We start from the raw sequence: 20442 nt of genomic DNA on the forward strand, positions 1-20442 counted from the left end.
TCTTTTCTTCAACCATGTTTTGGAAATAGATTTACTTCATCTTGGGGCAACTTTTGAGAAATTTTATGAATCATACCTCTTGGAAATAAATAATCAAATGACTTTTCTCTTCCAATTCTGTAGAGTTTTTAGGGTTAGTTTTTTTTTATTTGTGATGTGCCATGGCTGTGTGGTTAAGAAGTTTGCTTCCCAACCACATAGTTTTGAGTTCAGTTCCACTGCATGACACCTTGGGCAAATATTTTCTATTATATCAGGGGCCAACCAAAGCCTTGTGAGTGGATTTGGTAGTTGGAAACTGAAAAAGTCCATCATATTTGTGTGTGTGTATGTATATACACACACACATATTTGAGGGGGTGGGCTGTCTCTTTTCTTGACATCAGCCATTGGAAATCTTCCGAACAAATTACGTCCAACTAATGCCGGCAGCGAATAAGGGGTTTTAAAGCAGAGTACAATGATTTGTTTTTATGTATTTGTATGGGTCCCTTAACCCATATATACCCCTGGTTGTATTTTCGCAATGCAAAACCTGCTCCTACTTGTTTGGATATGAACTCGCCAGGAAGCCTCTCACTAAGCATATGAAATGTTTTGTAGGTAGTCAACACCCGTAGCTAACAGTTGCATCCTGCCCTAACTCTTCCAGATTATGAAAGCTTACCATTACGTTTTATCTAAATACAGTGAAATATTTTATGAGCATAAATGGGTTAAAACCCTATTGATTTTGATTAACCTTTTTTGTTGTTGCTTGTTTCTAGGTATTTGCTGCCTCTGAAAATGCTGCTGTGACTAAAATGGATGTTAATAATCTTGCCATGGTAATGGCTCCAAACTGTCTCCGATGTGAAAGTGAAGACCCCAAAGTAATTTTCGAGAACACGCGAAAGGAAATGGGATTTATAAGAACTCTTATCCAAAATCTAGACACCAGTTTTATGGAAGGCATAATTTAATTGCTCACAGCATTTGAGTTTTTGTGCTTTCATTACAATACACTTAAGAATAATATAATTGTTTATATATATATATGTATATATATATATAGACACACACACACACACACATGTGCACACACTTTATTTTTTGTTTTTTGTTAAGAGTGTCTGTGTGATTGAAATTATACACATGATGTGTATCTGTTTGTATTCAGAAAATGGAAAGATTTAAGCATCTAATAATTATGTTATTTTTATTCTAATCATTATTATCATCATTATTTGTCAGGGGAAATTAGCTAACAAATTCAAAAGCCTCCATTTTATCATATTTTTAATTTCTAATATCTTTTTTTTTTTTTGGTCCAAGATAAAGCTTTATATTGTGTTAACTGGCATAGCTAAGCAGTGATCTCTTTTAAAAAGGGCAGCTATTGGCAATTCGACAATGGCACAGGTTGTTATTGGTGCCAGGCTCTGCTCACCTCCACTCAATGTCGTTTCAGTTGAACCCTGACCCACCAACATTTAACCAGATTTATGATTTATTATTTTACTCCCCTCTCTCTCTCTCTCTCTCTCTCTCTCTCTCTCTCTCTCTCATCTATCTATCTATCTATCTATCTATCTGTCTGTCTGTCTATCTATCTATCTATCTAATCTAATCTAATTTAACTATCCATCTATTTGTCAATTTATCTTTAAAGATTTTTATTTTCATTTTTTTCCCTAAAGAAATATCCATTTAGTTATAAACTAGCTAAAATCAAGAAGAAAAAAAAAAAAAAGAAACACAAAGAATAGTCCAGAAAGGCACTTTCAAATCTTTTGAACTAAATCTTAACAAAGATATTTAAAATTTAGGATAAGGAGATCACTTACTCTCCTGTTATTTTCAAAGTGAAATTATTTTTTTTTAATGCCTTTTTTTAAGTAAAAAAAAGCAAATCTTTCATTCTCGTAGTCCGACTCTTTCTCAATATTAACATTTCTCACTAAAGAATTATGCTTATGTAATCGTGTTCTAACAGCTGCTCAGAATTGCCTAGAATAATGGTCTGTGGTTAATTTCTACAAGAGTACCTGTTTATTTATCTTGTTATTGTATTCAAAAATGGCGCCAGGGTCTAAATCTTAGTTTTTGCAACCATCAAAAACAGCAAATATGTGTGTGTGTATATGTGTGTGTTTGCATGATATATATATATATATATATATATATATATATATATATATATATATATATATATATGCTATATACATAAATGTGTAATACACATATATATGCATATATATATATATATATATGTGTGTATGTATATGTATATATAGATGAGTATATATATATATATATATATATATATATATATATATATATACTCACATACATGCATGTATATACATATATATACACACACATGAACATATATGTGCACACACAAACACACACACATAAATATATACACACATATGAAATGCTTTACCTTTTCATTAAATTTCAAGTGATTTCTTAAATTTTTTTTTATCTTCTGGTGTACAAAATGTAATTTCCTGTAAATTGTATTGCTACGGGGAATACATTTATTTTCAAACAAAGAAACAAGCCCCTATCCCCAAAACAGAAAGAATGAAGAAACTATGACTTTCTTGTGTAAGAAAAGGCAAAGGCATCTATAGCTTGTATAAAAACACATCTTAACTGGTAAGAGTTCTATGAATGTTGTTCCCTTCTCACGACAGTTCTATACATCATGCTTTGTTGAAAAAAACAACTCTAAAATTGTAATATATTGAATTATGTATGTGTAATATACACATGCACACATACTCATATTAGTGTTTGTGTATGTATGTGTTTGTACGTGTGTGTGGGTGTGCATAGGTAGACACATCCACATGCACACAGATGAGTGTGTGTATGGATGTGCATGTATGCTAGGTTGGATGTTTATATATATATATATATATATATCTATATATATATAGGTTGCATGAACATATGCAGCCAGGATACATGTGTATAAGTGTAGTGCATATAGAGGGTCTAAATGTTCGTTAGATTCAATATGCAATTTGCATGCTGCAGGTGTTGGTGCCACACTTCATATTCCTGAATGAGGTACATGTGAAGTTATGTGTATATATATATATTATATAATCTATATATAATTAATGTTTGAAATATGTATACATATGTATAATATGTGATCCTTCAAGAATTTAGTTAATGTATGTAAAATAAGAAAAAAAAATCAAAAAGCATTGTACATACATGTTTTAAGTTTCCTTAGAATATATGTAGTGTGTGTGTATATTCAGGTGTGTTTGCGTGTATGATGTGTTGGTTTATGTATCAGTATATATATGTTCATATGTGTGAGTATGTTTATATGTATTTAAGTAACGGAATATATATATACATATATGTATACACACATACACACATGTATATATATGCACACACACACTTACACATATACACATGAATACACTTATGTGGGACAAATACACATCTATGTGTCTAGATGTAAATATATGCTTCACACATATGCATGCCCACACATACATACACACACATATACATACACACATACACATGTGCATGAACATGCACAAGAATTTGTAGCAAATGAATATTTATTGCCAAAAGAAATCAGTTTGATTTTAATTTTTCTGGATCTTCAAACCTGAAGCTATGCAAAAGAAAGCAGCCTCCTCACTTACAAATGCTAGGTTTTAATTCAAGCAACATTTAACTTCACTGAAAACAGTTTTGAGGAAAGATTGAAAAAGCATGTCCCTCAAACTGCAACCTCCACCCCCTCACCTCTCTTTTTGTTAGTTTTCTTTTTGTTATTACTTCATTGTTGAATTTTATTTTTTTATTTCTTTAAATTTGTGGCTTACTTTTTTTTTTACTGTAATTCAAATCAATGATGCTTCAAAAACATGGTGTAGCCAAAAGTTGTTAGCTCTCCCAAATTACTAGATAGAAACTCCCCTAAATATGTTTCAAATCCACTGTGATTCTCAAAGCAATGTTGGAATAGGTAGAGTTCCTTGTTGAAAATTCTAAAATGAGAAACCATAGATAATAGTTTGATTTTCTCGACTTTTCACCTCACGTTTTTTGGTTGTGTTTAATACAGTTTCAATCAAAATGTTGTGTTAAACAACAAAATGTGGAGGTTAATGGACCTTGAAATTTAAAGTATTGTCAGGAATGTTTCTTGTTTCAATTGTATCTTCTACATTTCAACACTTAAGATTAAAAAAACTGGTTTCAAACTTTGAAAAATTTCATGCCAGTTTCCAATGATTAGATTTTTTAACCTCTAGACTTAATTTTGAAATACAGAAATAATTTCTTTTCTCAAAAATACTTCACAATACTCCCCTTCATACAACCATTTCTCTCTCGTAAGCTATTCAAGTGCAGATTGTTGGATATATATATATATATATATGGATATATATGTATATATACACTCACACACATAGTTTTTATATTGGCTGCTTTCCTTGTCTCCTTTGAAAAACTCCATTAATCCTAAACATTTCGACATTTAGAAAGAAAATTCCACTTTTATCCTCTATGATTTATGAAGACTTTAAAGTTATTCTTAGGAATTTAGACCAATACTGCTAAGCAATATTAATAATAATAATACTAGTAATAATTGTTTCGGCTTTTGGTCCAAGTCCAGCAGTTTTAGAGGGTGTATGTTAGTCACTACCATCAACCACCCACACCCGCACCCTCTACTTGGTTGGTACTTTAGTTTATTGACCCTGACAGGATGAAAGTTGATCTCAGCAACATTGGAACTCAGGCTGTCAAGAAGCAGAGAACATGCTGCTATGTGTTTTGTTTGATCTGTTGATGATTCTGGCAGCTCACTGCCTCTAACTGTTGCTGTTTTAGGCAGAAGGGTGACCGGGGATAGTTGATACCATCAACCCCAACCCCAGTACTTGACAGGTATCCAAAAGGATGAAAGGCAAAGTTGACCTCAGCAGGATTTGAACTCAGAATGTAAAGAGCTGGAACAAATGCCACAAAGCATTCTTTCTGGCACTAACTATTCTTCCAGCAATAATAATAACAATAATGGTTCTTTAGTAGTGAGAATTTTTTTTGTTGTTGGATTACTACTACTTCTATAACTAAGGCAGTAAGCTGGCTAAGTCATTAATGCATTGGGCAAAATGATTTACTGCATTTCTCTCAGCTCTCTGTTTTCTGAGTTCAAATCCTGTCCAGGTTGTTTGCCTGTCATCCCCTCCTGGGTCATTAAAATAGAGTGCCAGTTAATATGCCAAGGTTGATAAAACCAACTAGCCCTCACCTTCCCCATGCCAAAGTTTGAAACAATTATTATCATGAAGACAGTGAGCTGGTGGAACTGTTGGTGCATCAGCCGAAATGCTTAGCAGCATTACTTCTGGGTCATATCCTGCCACGGTCAGCTTTGTCTTTCATTCTTTTGGGGTTGGTCAAATAAGTACGAGCTAAGCACTGGAGTTTATCTAATCAACTTGCTCTTTCCTCTCAAAATTACTGACTTTGCGCCTATCATACAAAGAATTTTGGGGGTTTTTTTTTTAGTACCATAGTAGATTAGCAACTTAATTCTGATTATTTTTAATGTGATATTTCAGCTGGAAAATAAAATATAAAAACAAACCCCAGTTGTTCCATTGTGTAGCCTACTTTTCTCTGCTTGCTTTCAGTGGTCATGTTTGCCAAATGACTTACTTGCTCTTTGATGCTGCTGCTGCTGGGTCGGTAGACTTCCAGAGATAATTCCTTTATAATTCTGCTTTACTTGGCAAGCTCTGAAGTTGAGGGATTTACCATTTGTCAGTACAACTTTCGTTTAAACAATTGGAAGAGTTCAATTGTTTTATATCCTTCTAGTTTTCTGCAGTTAGTCTTTCGAATTTGATTTCTTCACTCAGAGTTCAACGCTAAAGGACATACAAATGTGAAAATGGTAACTACAGGCTTGTTTCTTACCAGAAAGTCTTTGGAACAAAATATTTCTATATTTTATTTCTTATTTTTTTGATGTTTTAGAGGAAAGTGAGTAAAACCAAAAGAATGATAGATGGAACATATTGTCTATCAAAAATAGTAATCATTTAATTGTTAGTTATTTTAATGACATATATTAAATCTTTTGATGCCAAACTGTCTGAGAGCATCTCTGGTTCTATGATATCCAATCATTGTTTTGAACTGATCTAAATTAAAAGCTTGTGTGAAAATTTCATATTAATTTTTATGCTCCAAACTTCAACCTAGTGATAGTTATTTTACAAAATTCTTTGTTATTTTCAAAATTAATTGAAAGCAAAGCCATGTATTTCAATGGAGATTTGACAACAAAAGGGTAAAGGTGAACACATTTGTTCCATATTGAGAACAATTGGTTTTTACATCTACAAAGATCAATATCCATCAATTAATATAATGTCTATGTTTATATACACATATATCATTTTTTTCCCAAATTCTCTACATATGTAAGTTTAGACAATTCTTCAGATACCAGGAAAAAAAGAAAACAAATCAGAAATTTCAACAAAACCCCCAATGCTCTACTTAATTTGAAACCAAAGAATTGATGCTCATACTTCCCCAACTAAAGTGTTTTTTCTGTCAACAATTTAATTCAGAATATTTATTTTTCTCATTGCAATGTTTTCAAAATTTCTCTCAGTTGGTAACCTTCTCCAGTCTTTAAGCTAATTAAAAAAATTTTTTTTCTTTACAAAATTTCTTTCCTTTTCATGCATTAAAAGTCCCATCAAGGTACATTTTGTTTCTTTCAAATTTGTTCTTCTCTATTTTCATATAGATTCTTTTTGAAGACAAAAATAAAATATTTTTTTTATTAAAATTTGTTTTATCCCCATATCCTGACCCCTAATTTCAAGTTTTCTAGGGGCTGCCCTATTATTTAGAACAGTTGTTGTTCCCCAAATTGTTTAGAAATTCTTTCCAAATGAATTGTTTTCAAAAGAAAACAAAATTAAAATCAGGTGTCAAATTATTGCTGCTAGTAAATTATGGAGTAAATGAGATCATTGATAGCTGATGGTTTTAAATGGCAATTATATACTATTCAAAAGGGCAAACAGACAAAGAAAATTACATAAAAATGTCTTTTTTTTTTAAGATTTTAAATTATGAAAATATTTTAATATATCAGTAAAAATCTATGTTCATTAAACACAATATTTTCCAAATTTCCCAAAAAGCATTGTTTTTTTTATTGTTTTTATTTTGTTTTGTTTTTGTTTGTTTGTTTGTTTTTTTGTTTTGTTTTTTTTTACATTTTGTTTGAATTCAGAATATTTCTGAATTCCATTTCGTTGAGAAAAATCACAAACTTTTGAAATATAATATTTAGTAAATTGAAAATTTTGTTGATATTTTTCTTAAAGATATATTTTGAGTTTATTTCTTTTAATGAAATGAATTCATTTCATTTTCTTTTCTTTTTTTTTTCTCCATATTTAAGAAACTGAGCTTTTGGCTTAAATTTCCAATTGCTATGAATCCCTGTGTTTATGTAAAAATATTTATGCAAATCTTATATATACTTGTACACATGTACATATGTTTGTGTGTATGTATGTGGGCCAGTGAGTGTATGTATGTGCGTATATATATATATATGTGTGTGTATGTCTTTCACATACGTTACCAATTTTGATTGATTTCTCTGTGCTCACTCATTGCTGACAGCTAGAAGCCATTTCCTGTTTTATCTTCTGAACAAAAAGAAAAAAAAAAAAATAGTCGTTTATCACTTTCAAAGCTCTATCTTTTTTGGCTCTCACTGCTAAAGACAAAGGACCAAGCTGCGTTCGAGGTCCCTCCCACCACCACCACCACCATCAACCACTACCACCGCCACCAATCCATACACATCAGCTAGACTTTTTAACATACATTTCAATATTTCCATTTTCAATCTCCCCTACCACAAAAAAAAAAAAAAAAAAAAGATTCACTTAATGTTTTGAAACATTTTTTTCCCTCTCTCACTGTATCAAATTTTCCTCCCACCTGTGCCACAGTTTTCTGACATTTTTGGTGTACATGAGTAAATTTCTGCTTTCAGAAGTATAACCTTTTGGCTTAAGTGTGGATATTACTTACTAGGAGATCTTTTCGCATGTGGACAAATTGAGAGCGGCATAACATTCAAGTGCAGTGTGTCTGACGAAATCCAAACTGGAGCGTAGGTAAACACTGTTGTTCTTGGTATATAATGCCAACGTGCCTTTTCTGAATGACTCTACACCTAGATTGAGAAATGGAGTCTAATTTCTTGACCTGAGGAGACAAAGGTAACATTAAAAACAGCAAGCATTCTTTGCTCTTGAAGATGGCAACTCATTGCTTGAAACGGACATCTTTGGCTAGAACTCGTTCGGCCAAGACAGAGAGCAATGCTAAAATGGAAGGAGTGAGTGTTGGCAGAATATCTGAACATTAATGTTGCAAGTGCTACTCTTCATCAACATCAGAATAGAATAGAATGAAAGTTGGTATGGTGCAGAGAGAGCAGAAGGAAATAATCATGATCACTTTTAAATGAGTAGCTTTCTTCATATTCTTTCATTCCTCCATCTTATATATGTATCTAAATGTGTGTGCATGTATGTATGTATGTGTGTATATATATATATATATATATATATATATACACACACACACACAAATACTCAACTACATGGACTATATAGGTAGTGTGTGTGCATATGTTGTATATAGTACACATTATATACTATATATATATACTTACTACACATATATACACACATAAACATGTACACACACGCACATATATATATATATATATATATATATATATACACTCGTATATGTATGTATGTGTTTGTGTAGACATGTGTATCTGCAGCATGATATTTGAAAGATGTTATATAAACATTTTGTAAATGAAAGATATTTTCACAATATATTGTATCAAATGTATTAATGTGTGAGCACAGTTTGGGGATGAACTATTAGGAGGAGGACAACCAAATGTTGCACATTACCTCATTCTCTCTCTCTCTCTCTCTCTCTCTCTCTCTCTCTCTCTCTCTCTCTCTCTCTCACACATGCAAAGTCAGACGAGAGATGCAATGTCTGCTACTTTAATATCCTTAAATGAATTTTTTGTTTTTAACTTAATGGGAAGGAAGTAAGAAGGCATTTGGCCAATTACAATTTTTTTGTCTCCCCACCGCCACCAATGTTTTCTTTCTTCCTAAAATACTCAGTAAAACTGGCTCAGTTCTTGTGATTTGAATAATATTAGTAGAACTAGCATTAGTGAACAAGACTGCAGAGTAAGAGTTCCAACTAAATTTCTAGCTAGCTAGCTAACCCCTGTAGCCATCAACCTGTTGTTACATTGTGGAGTGACCATATATATATTATATTTAGAGGAAGGTTGGTTTTTATGCAGTGAAGAGATTCATAGCAAAAGAAAAGGAATAGAAAATTTCAGAGCCTGACCACAACCATTGTTGTCATCCTATTGCAATAAAATTGTCGTCCCTTCTTAGCTAAGTCAATTGTTGACTGTGAGCAGTTTCTTGAAATTCTTCTCCCTTCTTCCATGGATTGTACTGACATAAAAAAAAATAATAATAATAAAAAGTGTAGCAAGCTTTTCTAAGCACGTTCTCTCATTGTGTATGCATCTGTAAGATCATTGATAACGTGTGTGTGTGTGTGCGTGTGCTTGTTTTGCCTATCTTTGGAGGATTCTCTAGTGAACCTCTTCTCAGTGAGTTCTCAGCTTGTGAAGTTAATCTTTTCTGTTACGTAGAGCTAATGCATTGCTGTGTGTATGTATGAGTGTGTCCTTACATACCCTCCTGCACATCCCATGCTTCTTAAACGTTTTTCTCGACTGAGTATTTATATTCAGATGCTTAGTTTAAAAGAATCAGTCTTTTCCAGTTCTCTTCTAATAACCAACCTTCTTGTCCTCTTCAATACAACAGCTACAGTAATTCTACCTTCGCGGACAGGGCTTTTCTTCTTTTATTTCCCCACCCCCCACCCACGCAAGGTTAAAAATTGCCATTCGATACTCGTCACAACACCTTAGCTTCAGTCATGAGTTCAGTATGAAAGCAAAATTTACCTTCAATATAATCTCCATTTCTCTCCCTCCCTCCTCTCTCTCTCTCTCTCTCACACACACACACACATAATAAATATATATATACACACACACACACACACACACACACATACATAAATAATATATATATATATATATATATATATATATATATATATATATATATATATATATATATATACTCGCATATATATATATGTATATATATATATATAGCTCTCATTTATCTGTCAAACTAAAAACAAAAAAAAACCACTTGTTAGTTTCTCTTTGCTAAACAAAGTAGTTAACCATTAGTAGAAATTAGCTCTTGAAAAAGAAAAAAAGAAAGAAAAAAAAGATGCAAAGGAAAATCTGTTGAATCCAAGATGTCATAACTAAACTGGAACAATGACAATCTTATTTTTTTTTTTTTTTTTTTTTTGTCCCTTGAATTCTATATAAATTCAGCCATTGTCATGACTTGGAACTTTCTTAGCTGGATGGCCTAGCTGATACAGTGGAATCCAAACCAAGCTGTTGTGGAGGGAGGGGACCAAACCAACTCCCCTGCCTAATATTTGCTATTCTGCAGCCAAGAAAAACAAAAATGAAACAAAACCAAAACCAAATGTATTACTGAAGTACCATCCTTTACTGTTTTGTTATTTCACATTATTGGATGGCATTAGTTGATGATGTAGCAGAGATATAACGAAAAAGAAAAAACATTTGTATACAACTCCCCCCACCTCCCCCAACTGACAATAGTCAAAAGATGATGGTATTATTGACAAAATTTCATAAATACCTTTGTTACTGGATGTATTTGGTGATATTGTTGAGTGAATGATGGTTGAAAAAAAAAAACCAACAAAAAAAAACCAACAAAAACAAAAAAAATAACTTCAAGTCTGTATCAACTGATGATTATTAAATGAGAAGTGTTAATCAATTTATGCCCTAATTGACTTGTTTGTGTTTTAAACTATTTTTTACTTGTTTTTCCCCAACTTCTTTTGTCTTTTCTTCCCTTTTAATTCACATTTCAGTCATTAAATTTCACAAGAAATTTAGATTAATATTGAAAATGTTGAAGCTGGTTAATTCCTTACAAATATACGGAGTAAAAATTCTTTATGGCCTGTCATGATCCTCAGGATTCATAAGGGTCAGAGATTAACCCAATTTTCATGGTATGTGAGTGAATAAGATCTTAACACTCCCCACTGGATGGGGTGCCAGTCCCTCACCGGGTTAACTTTCCAGCTGAGTGAACTGGAGTAACATGAAATGAAGTGTTTTGCTCAACACCTTAACCACAAGGTCATGTGCCTTTCCTAAAGTAATTCATAAAAAGAAAAACAAAATCTATAAAAGCCTCGCGAACATCTTTTAAGAGCTTCTGCTAAACCCAATCACATGATTGCAAATATATAAGAAATATATATTTTTCCCCATCAGTCATTTATTGCAGATACCATTGTCACTTATTTTTAACAGCTCCTTTGAACTGGGACAAGTCAAAACACAAAGATCTGCTATAGAATTGGAACTTGTTCTCCATGAGCCCGTTTTTCAGTCCTTTATCTACTAAACCATCTTACTTCTGTACTTGCAAACATCAGATCTAAACATGATTTGTTGAGATATCTCTAATACTTCTTTTGAAAATCATAAAAACATGTTCAAATCATTTTGTCATGAGCATTCCAGAAAGAAATGAAGATTCAATTGAATATATATATCAGTGTTTGAGAATCCCACAGACACATTTGCCCCTAGTGTAATTGCCAGGCTGTGTGTGAATTGCAGGTACAATCCCTCTGACAGGCATCTATAGTCTACTGCAAGGAAATTGGTTGATCCAAGATGCCATGCAACAGGACCAAACGTAAAGACCTTATAGTTGCTAAGCAAATTTATTAACCTTTCGGCCATGCAATGCTTTAAAATAGAAATGTCAAAGATTCATGTATTTGAAAGAGAGACTGAGGTAAGAAAAGTAGCTGTATACTAAACATAGTTGCTTCTGGAATATAATTTTCACAATCTCTCATTCGACCACAACCAGTTCGTTGTTGTGATGATGGAAAACAACAAAAACTGTAATGTCAGACTTTTAAATCTTATAATCATGAAAACTTTATGGGATCTTTGCAGGTTAATGTGGAATGGATTGTTACACAGCTGATATCACACACAGTATGAAATCAGAAACTGGACCCCAGTGTTGAAGTTAAGACATTATCTATAATTCAATCTATTATCTTGTTAGATTCTTTGTTTGGTTGATGATGGAACACAAACCTTCAATGTTCCTGCAATCCCACACCTTATCAATTTAGCAAGATAGGAAGTTTAATAATAATAGTAATAACAACCACTACTTTATCAAAAGAAATGGAAAAAAATGGTGTAAAACAAATTATAAAAGAACAAATGGAAATAATTTTGAAACAAAATCAAGTAAAGAATTGATTGAGTGACTTTATAGAATGGATTCTGCAAAATATCAGAAATTCATTGAAGTTGAATTTTTAGATAAAAACGGTTGAGTGATTTGAGGATATATAACTTTGAATTATTTATTCTATTGTAAACAAATTGAATGTTTGTTGAAGAGAATCACTGAGTCAAGTTGCAGATAAAACATTATCAAACTGGATTACCATTCTGGCTACGAACATTCCAACACACACATTGATTTTAGAGTAATGTAGAACAGAGAAAGAGTTTTATTATTAATTAGGAAGAATCGAGAAAGGCAGTGCAGTAATTGAATTATTAGTTTCAGACAACCTGCCTTGCAATATTTAGTAACGGCTCTTCAACTTCTGAGTTCAAATCCTCATGAGATCAACTGTGCCCTTTATTCTTTCAGGTGGATAAAATAAGGTACCAACCAAATACCGAGGTCAATGGTATGAATTAAGCCCTTCCCCTCAAAAATTGTTGCCCTTCTACCTAAATTAGAAACAATTATTAAAGAAGAATGTAGAAACGACTTTCTTAAAAAATAAGGGTAAGTGCAATTACTAGTACTTTTTTTTTTGACCCCTGGAGGGATAAAATGTGAAGTCCTTTCAGAGGCAAATTGGCAAAAACTAAGGCCTTTGTTCTGGTTCTTTATATTCTAAGTTCAAATCTCACCAAGATCAGTTTTTGCCCATCATGTTTCCAGGGAAGGGATTGTTAGTCTTGGACAAGAATATTCTGTGAGTACTTTTATTCTGCTCTTTACATTCTGGAGGGGCCTGCTCTGCAACAGGGGAACTGTTTGCTTTTAGGAAATGACTTTTCCCAGGCTTAGAAGAGAATTGTCCAGCTATAAATTCTATTGTCAACCCTGACTGTTGGAAGTCTTAAATAGATAAGTCCTGAGACTTCTCAGGGAAAGCAATGGCTGTAATGTATTGTCTTTCCAAGTATAATTGAAGCAAAACAGCTTTAAACAAAAAATAAGAACCGGTCATGAATTGTGCTTTCCAGCAGAACTTTCATTCAAAATCTTAGTCCTTCATCATGGGTTAGCAACCATTATCTTGGCCTGTGCCTCTCAGCCGGGGCTACCTGATGGACAGAAAGACCGATTTTATGACACCCTCTTGCAGACTACCTCATTGACGAATGACAGGGACCTTCTCTTTGTGGCTGGTGACTTCAATGGACATGTTGTACAACATTCAGGGGGCTTCCATGGCATACATGGAGGCTATGGTTTTGGTTCTCGCAATGAGGAGGGAACCAGGCTGCTGGAGTTCTGTGATGCAAATGACCTTATGGTTTACAATACTAACTTCAAGAAACCTGCCAGTCACCTACCGTTCTGGCAGACACACTAACCAAATTGACTACATCCTCGCCAGGAAAAGGGAAAGATGGCTACTTAGAAATGCCAAATTCCAGGGAGAAAAACTAGACTTAGTTGATAGCTTCCGTTACCTAGGTGACCAAGTCAGTAGCGGAAGAAGGTGCACTGAAAGTGTAGCTGCTAGAATAAGAATAGCCTGGGCAAAGTTCAGAGAGCTCTTACCTCTGTTGGTGACAAAGGGCCTCTCACTCAGAGTAAAAGTCACACTGTATGACACGTATACGAACAGCCATGCTACATGGCAGTGAAACATGGGCTGAGGACATGTGCTGAGGACATGTGTAAGCTCGCAAGGAATGAAGCCAGTATGCTCTGATGGATGTATAATGTCAGTGTGCATACTCGACAGAGTATAAGTACCTTGAGAGAAAAGTTGGACCTAAGAAGAATCAGCTGTGGTGTGTAAGAGAGATGACTTTGCTGATATGGTCATGTGGCGAGAATCGATGAGGATAGCTGTGTGAAAAAGTGCCACACCCTAGCAGTTGAGGGGAACCTGTGGAAGAGGTAGACCCAGGAAGACCTGGGACGAGGTGGTGAAGCACGACCTTTGAACATTAGGCCTCACCGAGGCAATGACTAGTGACCGAGACCTTTGGAAATATGCTGTGCATGAGAAGACCCGTCAAGCCAATTGAGACCTAAGTTCAAGGACTCTGCCAGGGGTATAGCCAGCCCACTTATGCGCACCTTTCCTTCATTGGACACTAAACTCCGCTTGTGAAGACCTGTTGAGGCAAGTGAAATCGAACCAAATTCGATGACTGGCACCCATGCCAACCTCTCCTTCATTGGACACTAAATTCGGCTTGCGAAGACCTGTTGGGGCAAGTGAATTCAAAATTGTGTTGACACCTGTACCAGTGGAGCACTAAGAGCACCGTCTGAGCGTGATCGTTACTAGCGTCGCCTTACTGGCACATGAAAAAACATTTGAGCAAGATCGTTGCCAGTGCCACTAGACTGGCTCCTGTGCAGGTGGAATGTAAAAAACACCATTTTGAGCATGGCCGTTGCCAGTACCGCATGACTGGCCCTCGTGTCGGTGGCACGTAAAAGCACCCACTACACTCTCTGAGTGGTTGGCGTTTGGAAGGGCATCCAGCTGTAGAAACTCTGCCAAATCAGATTGGAGCCTGGTGTAGCCACCTGGTTCATAGTCACATCATCCAACCCATGCTAACATGGAAGTCGGATGTTAAACGATGATGATTATAACCCCTTGCTCACAGATTTAGAACTGACAGTCTGTGCTGTGTACTTGTTTTAAACCATTGGGTCTCTACAGACTCTTTGCAATATGGCATATTTGAAAACACGGTGCCATACAGAGCGAGACATCGTACTGCTCACACACAGAGCGTTTCGATATGACTAGTACCACTTCCCATCTGTGAGGGGTTAAGAGAAGAGTCATTTATGTTATCCAGCTCATCTCCCATTCCTCCAGTAGTTGGCTGGGAACTGTTTTAGTAATCTTGGAAGATAGAAAAATAACTTTGGCAGGATCTGAACAATCAAAATACGAGGAGTGTATGAAAAGACTTAAGCCTCAAAAAAACAAAACATGGTACAAGACATCTGATGATTTATTTTACAACATAGTCCCCCTCGATGGCTGAACACTTTCTCCAGCGGTGCTGAAGCGCCATGTCCTGGCGTAGAGGTACTCCTTTGTTTGGGACTCCAAGAAACTTCCTACAGCATCTATGACGTCATTGTCACTGACAAAATGGCGACCAGTCAGGGCTTTTTTCCTTTTTGGAAATAGATGAAAGTCAGAGGGGGCTACGTCTGGCGAATAAGGAGGATGAGGAACAAGATTGTATCCACAATCACGAATTGTTGCCATGGCAACCACTGAGGGGTGGACTGGAGCATTGTCGTGATGAAAAAGGACTCCTCTGGTGAGCATTCCCGGCCTTTTTTCTTTGATTGCTTCTCGGAGGCGTTTCAGGTGCTGATAATAATACAGCCCTGTCACGGTGTGACCCTTTTCAAGGCAATAGATCAGCAAGACACCTTGAGAATCCCAAAACACGGACGCCATGACCTTGCCAGCTGAAGGAATGACCCTGGCCATCTTTGGGGTAGGGGAAGATGTGTGCTTCCACTGGTTTGAGTGTTCTTTGGTTTCAGGCTGGTAGTGATGGACCCAACTTTCGTCCATAGTAATGAAACAAGCAAGAAAATTTTCTTCATTGGCTTCAAACAGTTTCAGATTGCTTGTGGACAAAGTGCACCTGGTGTGTTTCTGTTCAGGAGTCAAAAGGCGAGGGACCCACCTTGCAGAAACCTTTGAGAACCCAAGTTCTTTTGTCACAATGTTGTCTGCTCTTTCAGTTGAGATGCCCAGTCCTTCGGCTATCTGACGACATGATATTCGACGATCTTGCATTATCATACCAAGAGCAAGTTCAAGGTCGTCCTTGGTGGTTGCAGTTGGAGGTCTCCCTGGTCTGGGATCATCTTCCACACTCTCCCTGCCACACACTCTCATTTACACAGTGTTTGACTGCTGCATTTGAAGGAGCATTGTCTGTTAAGGTTCTCACCATATCTTCATGGATTTCTGATGGAGTCATGCCTTTCAAATGAAGGTACTTTATGACAGCACGATATTCAGTTTTCTCCATTTTCCTTGTAAACTCGACACTTGTTTATTCAAAAATCTTGAGCAAAAATAAATATCAGACTCATGAAAATGAGCAAGAACACTCCGAAAAGACTGTACTTACCAGAAAAAATTGTTTCAGCTACCTAGCAGCCCCGTTTCTAGGTTAGGCTCAAAACTTTTCATACACCCCTCGTACCAATTGTAGAGTTTTGAGATATTCTATCATTTAGCATTGGTTACAAGCAATCATTATCAGGATTTATCAGATTCAGTGGATGGAAAATACCTAAAACTTGAGACTTTATTCCAGCTGGTAACTATGATGATCTTACCAAGAGATTTATCCACAATAAGTTTAATGTAGAATGAATTCTTGCACAACAGACAACCTACACAGCATCTGGATCCATTTCATCATTATAACAATAGTTGTAATGATGAAAAAGAGAGAAATAGCCTTGAAAGAACTTTTTAGGTCTTGTCACATTTGGACATAAATTTTATACTTGAAAAAAAATTTTTAAGACAAAAGAAATAACAGAAAACAAAATTAAAAAATATGTGAATTTATTCTCAATTACAAATTTGGTTAAAAACATTGTTTAACAATTACTATCGAATGGTGATTATAAAGTGAATAGATTATGTCTGATGTTAAGGTTTGTCCATAGAGCAACATACTAATAAATAAAATTGCATTGTATTAGGTTGTGGTAGCATGTTGAGAGACAGCACGTTCTCTTGACAGATGCATTCAGAAAGTCAATCAGCAGAGAAGTAAGTTGCTAGCCTCTTCTGTTGATTCAAATGAAACAAGATGCAGATTTTTCTCTTCAATTGTTTATTTCTTCTTTGAACAGTCAATACTGTGGAATGTTTTATGTAGCAGAGATATTTCTCAAACAAGTCCCATGACAAAATATAAATAAAGAGAGACTGTCAAAAAAAAAAACTTCTGTTGATGTTAACATTATGGTAGATATTGCACAAACTGCTGCTTTTAATTAAATGTTGATGGTCGATTCACAAAATATACAGGTGCTAGACTTGGAATCAGTCACCCTAACACTATAATCTTTTCCTCAAGGCAGAAAAAATAATGGCCATGAAATTTATTTAGGAATTTAAGTTGTCATGTTTTGGTTTGATTCCATTGTAAATTCTGGTGTGTCTGTGAGACCGATATAAAAAAAAAAAAAAAAAAAAAAAAAAAAGCAAATCAGTGCAGCTCTTTAAACAAATTCTGCCATGACTGTTAATGTTTAAACATTTTATGTTTAAAACAAAACTCCCTGATAGTTTAACAAAATTAGAAAAAAAAAAAAAGAATCAAATCTCTTTTCTGTTCGTTTTAGAAATTCATTAGAACTGAAGCTCTTGTCTTCATTAACAAACTGTTCATGACTGAATGAGTAAGATTTCTTGAAGAATAGTAGATTTCTTTCTTTTAACTGGGAGAAACTCCAAAATTTAATCATATAAAGTCAAACTTTGGCCTCTTTCTACAATAATTTTTTCAAGTGAGACAAGCTGGTCCTTAATGCAGCATTGGTTAAGATATGGTAAAAAATAAGAAAGGCTTCCATTAGCAGGAACTAAATGCAAAACATCCGATGTCTTCAGCTTCTTTACCATTTCTGAAAGCATATCTTTGAAAAATAAGAGTAAAAAAAATATATTATACAACCAAACATACACACATATATATATATATATATATCACATGGCACTCCATCGGTTATGACAACAAGGGTTCTAGTTGATCCGATCGATGGAACAGCTTGCTTGTGAAATTAACGTGCAAGTGGTTGAGCACTCCACAGACACATGTACCCTTAACGTAGTTCTCAGGGATATTCAGCATGACAAGACTGGCCCTTTGAAATAAAGATACAACAGAAACAGGAAGAAAGTTGTGGTGAAAGAGTACAGCAGGGTTTGCCACCAACCCCCTGCTGGAACGTCGTGAAGCTTTAGGTGTTTTCGCTCAATAAACAACACCTGGTCTGGGAATTGAAACCACGAGTCCACTGGGCCATTGCACTTCCACATATATATGAGGAACAACTATGTAAAAGTTTTATCCTTCTTATTTTGTTTTTTTTACAGTTGGTTTGGATCAATAAAGTTCCTAAATCCATATTTGACATTTACCAAAACCTTTACAGCCACATTATCACAAACTGAATCTATTTGGTGTTTGTTTCTTATAAACTGGTTGAATTTCGGTAGACATTGCTTCCAAAGGTTTATTGATTGTAAGCATTATGCCACAGAGGTCAAAAGTGTTGGTTTGTGTCATGGTCAAATTTTGACAATTAGGATTCTTTTTTTTTTGTCAGTAACCACATGCTAATTTCTTTTAATGTATGTTCGTTAATTTTGGCATTGTTTTACGAAATGAACATGGTTTCCATCAGTAATCTATTTTTGTATAGAATTTTATGAAGTTTTCACCTCTAGTATTCTCCAATCTAATTTTGTTTTATAATGTTGTACAACAGCTCCATGATGTAAGTGCATGGTGAGTTTGTGTGACAGTGTTATACTGATCTGCCCAATGTAACAGAGTCCTCAAAATTTGTATTTTACAGTCAAATTTATAAATCACATTGGACATCCACAGTTTGTTCTCAGGCTTAAATACTTGTGGTGTGTTGTTGATAAGGAGGATTTTGGTGTTTTTGTATATTATTAAAGTTGACAGTTGGGTGTAACAAAGAGATCTAAATCCTCCTTATCAACAACACACCACAAACATTTAAGTCTGAGAACAAACTGTGATTTATAAATTTGACTATAAAACAAAGTTGCAAACTTAAGGACTCTTAACTGTTACACTGGACACAACCAGTTTAACACTCACCATACACTTACAACAGGGAGCTGTGGCACAACATTATAAAACAAAATCAGATAGAAAACTACTGGAGGTGAAAACTCACTTTATAAGATTCCACACAAAAATAAATTAAGTAATGTTTGATTGCAAAAAAAAAAAAAACCAGTCATGTGACCGCTGATGCATGAAGCTAATTGACAAAAAAATCCTTTGGTGGAAAATCTACAGGAATTCAATCGGTTTATAAGAAACAACACATACCAAATATATTAAAATTCTGGAGTCACTGTTACTTCTGCTAAATATCAATATATATAAGAATGTAAAAAAAGAGAAAATAGAAAGCTTCTGACAATGCAGAAAGTTTTATAAAATCTTTATATTTCAGGCATAAAGGCCCATCTTCAGAAGAAAAGAACAGTCTGGAAACTGTCCAGTTATGTGGGTTCTGTTAACCCATTGAAATTTCCTAGCATTATGTAGCAGCAGCACTCACTCACCAAAGGTAGGTGTGATTGACGCCCAGAGCATTGGTGCAATCAAACTTCCAACTGTTACTGTGAGCTACTCACCATCTGTAAGATGATATGACAGTGTTATCTTAAAAGTAGTAGTAGTAGCAGTCACCCTCTAAATGTTGCTAGCTGCCTGAGTGTTGGTGTAAACAAACCTCTATCTGTTGTCATAGACCATTCACCATCTGTTGGATGGTGTCATAGGAGCCACCAACTCAACTCCAATCAACTGTTAATTTTTGGGGTTGAGGTGGTGGATAAGCAGAGCCTCTTTTATAAGTAAATTGCCGGTGTTCTTCTCCGAGGCTTGTCTGGAGATGTCTATCTCCTTTGTGGTGTTGCCACATCTGGTTAGGTGTTTGTGGAAGGAGGACATGTTGATGGTGAGATGCTCCTTGATGTGGAGTGGTCGTGTTCTGCTACCAATGTACTGTTTGTTGCAGTTGGAGCATTGTGTTTGTTATACTACGCCCATACGTAGGCACGTATTAG

The 20442-nt window shown here is 34.9% G+C and overlaps 2 protein-coding genes across 39 annotated transcripts in view; one reads left to right on the forward strand and one right to left on the reverse strand.

Moving 5' to 3' along the window:
* The window catches only part of LOC106867341 (rho GTPase-activating protein 39), a 439467-nt gene extending 437731 nt beyond the window's left edge, over positions 1-1736 (forward strand). For all 37 annotated transcript variants that reach the window (XM_089348467.1, XM_089348468.1, XM_052966673.2 and 34 more), the window contains one exon: positions 768-1736. In XM_089348467.1, coding sequence (XP_089204593.1) covers positions 768-962 — 195 coding nt within the window. In that variant the 3' untranslated portion in view covers positions 963-1736. The remainder of the gene's footprint in view (positions 1-767) is intronic.
* A 15407-nt stretch (positions 1737-17143) lies between these two features.
* LOC106867340 (BLOC-2 complex member HPS3) overlaps positions 17144-20442 on the reverse strand; it is a 58815-nt gene continuing 55516 nt past the window's right edge. Inside the window, exon 22 of one of the 2 annotated variants that reach the window (XM_089348475.1) lies at positions 17144-18230. In XM_089348475.1, coding sequence (XP_089204601.1) covers positions 18064-18230 — 167 coding nt within the window. In that variant the 3' untranslated portion in view covers positions 17144-18063. Of the gene's footprint in view, positions 18243-20442 lie in introns of both variants that reach the window. The other variant, XM_089348474.1, reaches the window with a different exon arrangement.

The sequence above is a fragment of the Octopus bimaculoides genome, chromosome 3 (genome assembly GCF_046866305.1).
Source record: "Octopus bimaculoides isolate indiv1 chromosome 3, ASM4686630v1, whole genome shotgun sequence".
Lineage (NCBI taxonomy): Eukaryota > Metazoa > Mollusca > Cephalopoda > Octopoda > Octopodidae > Octopus > Octopus bimaculoides.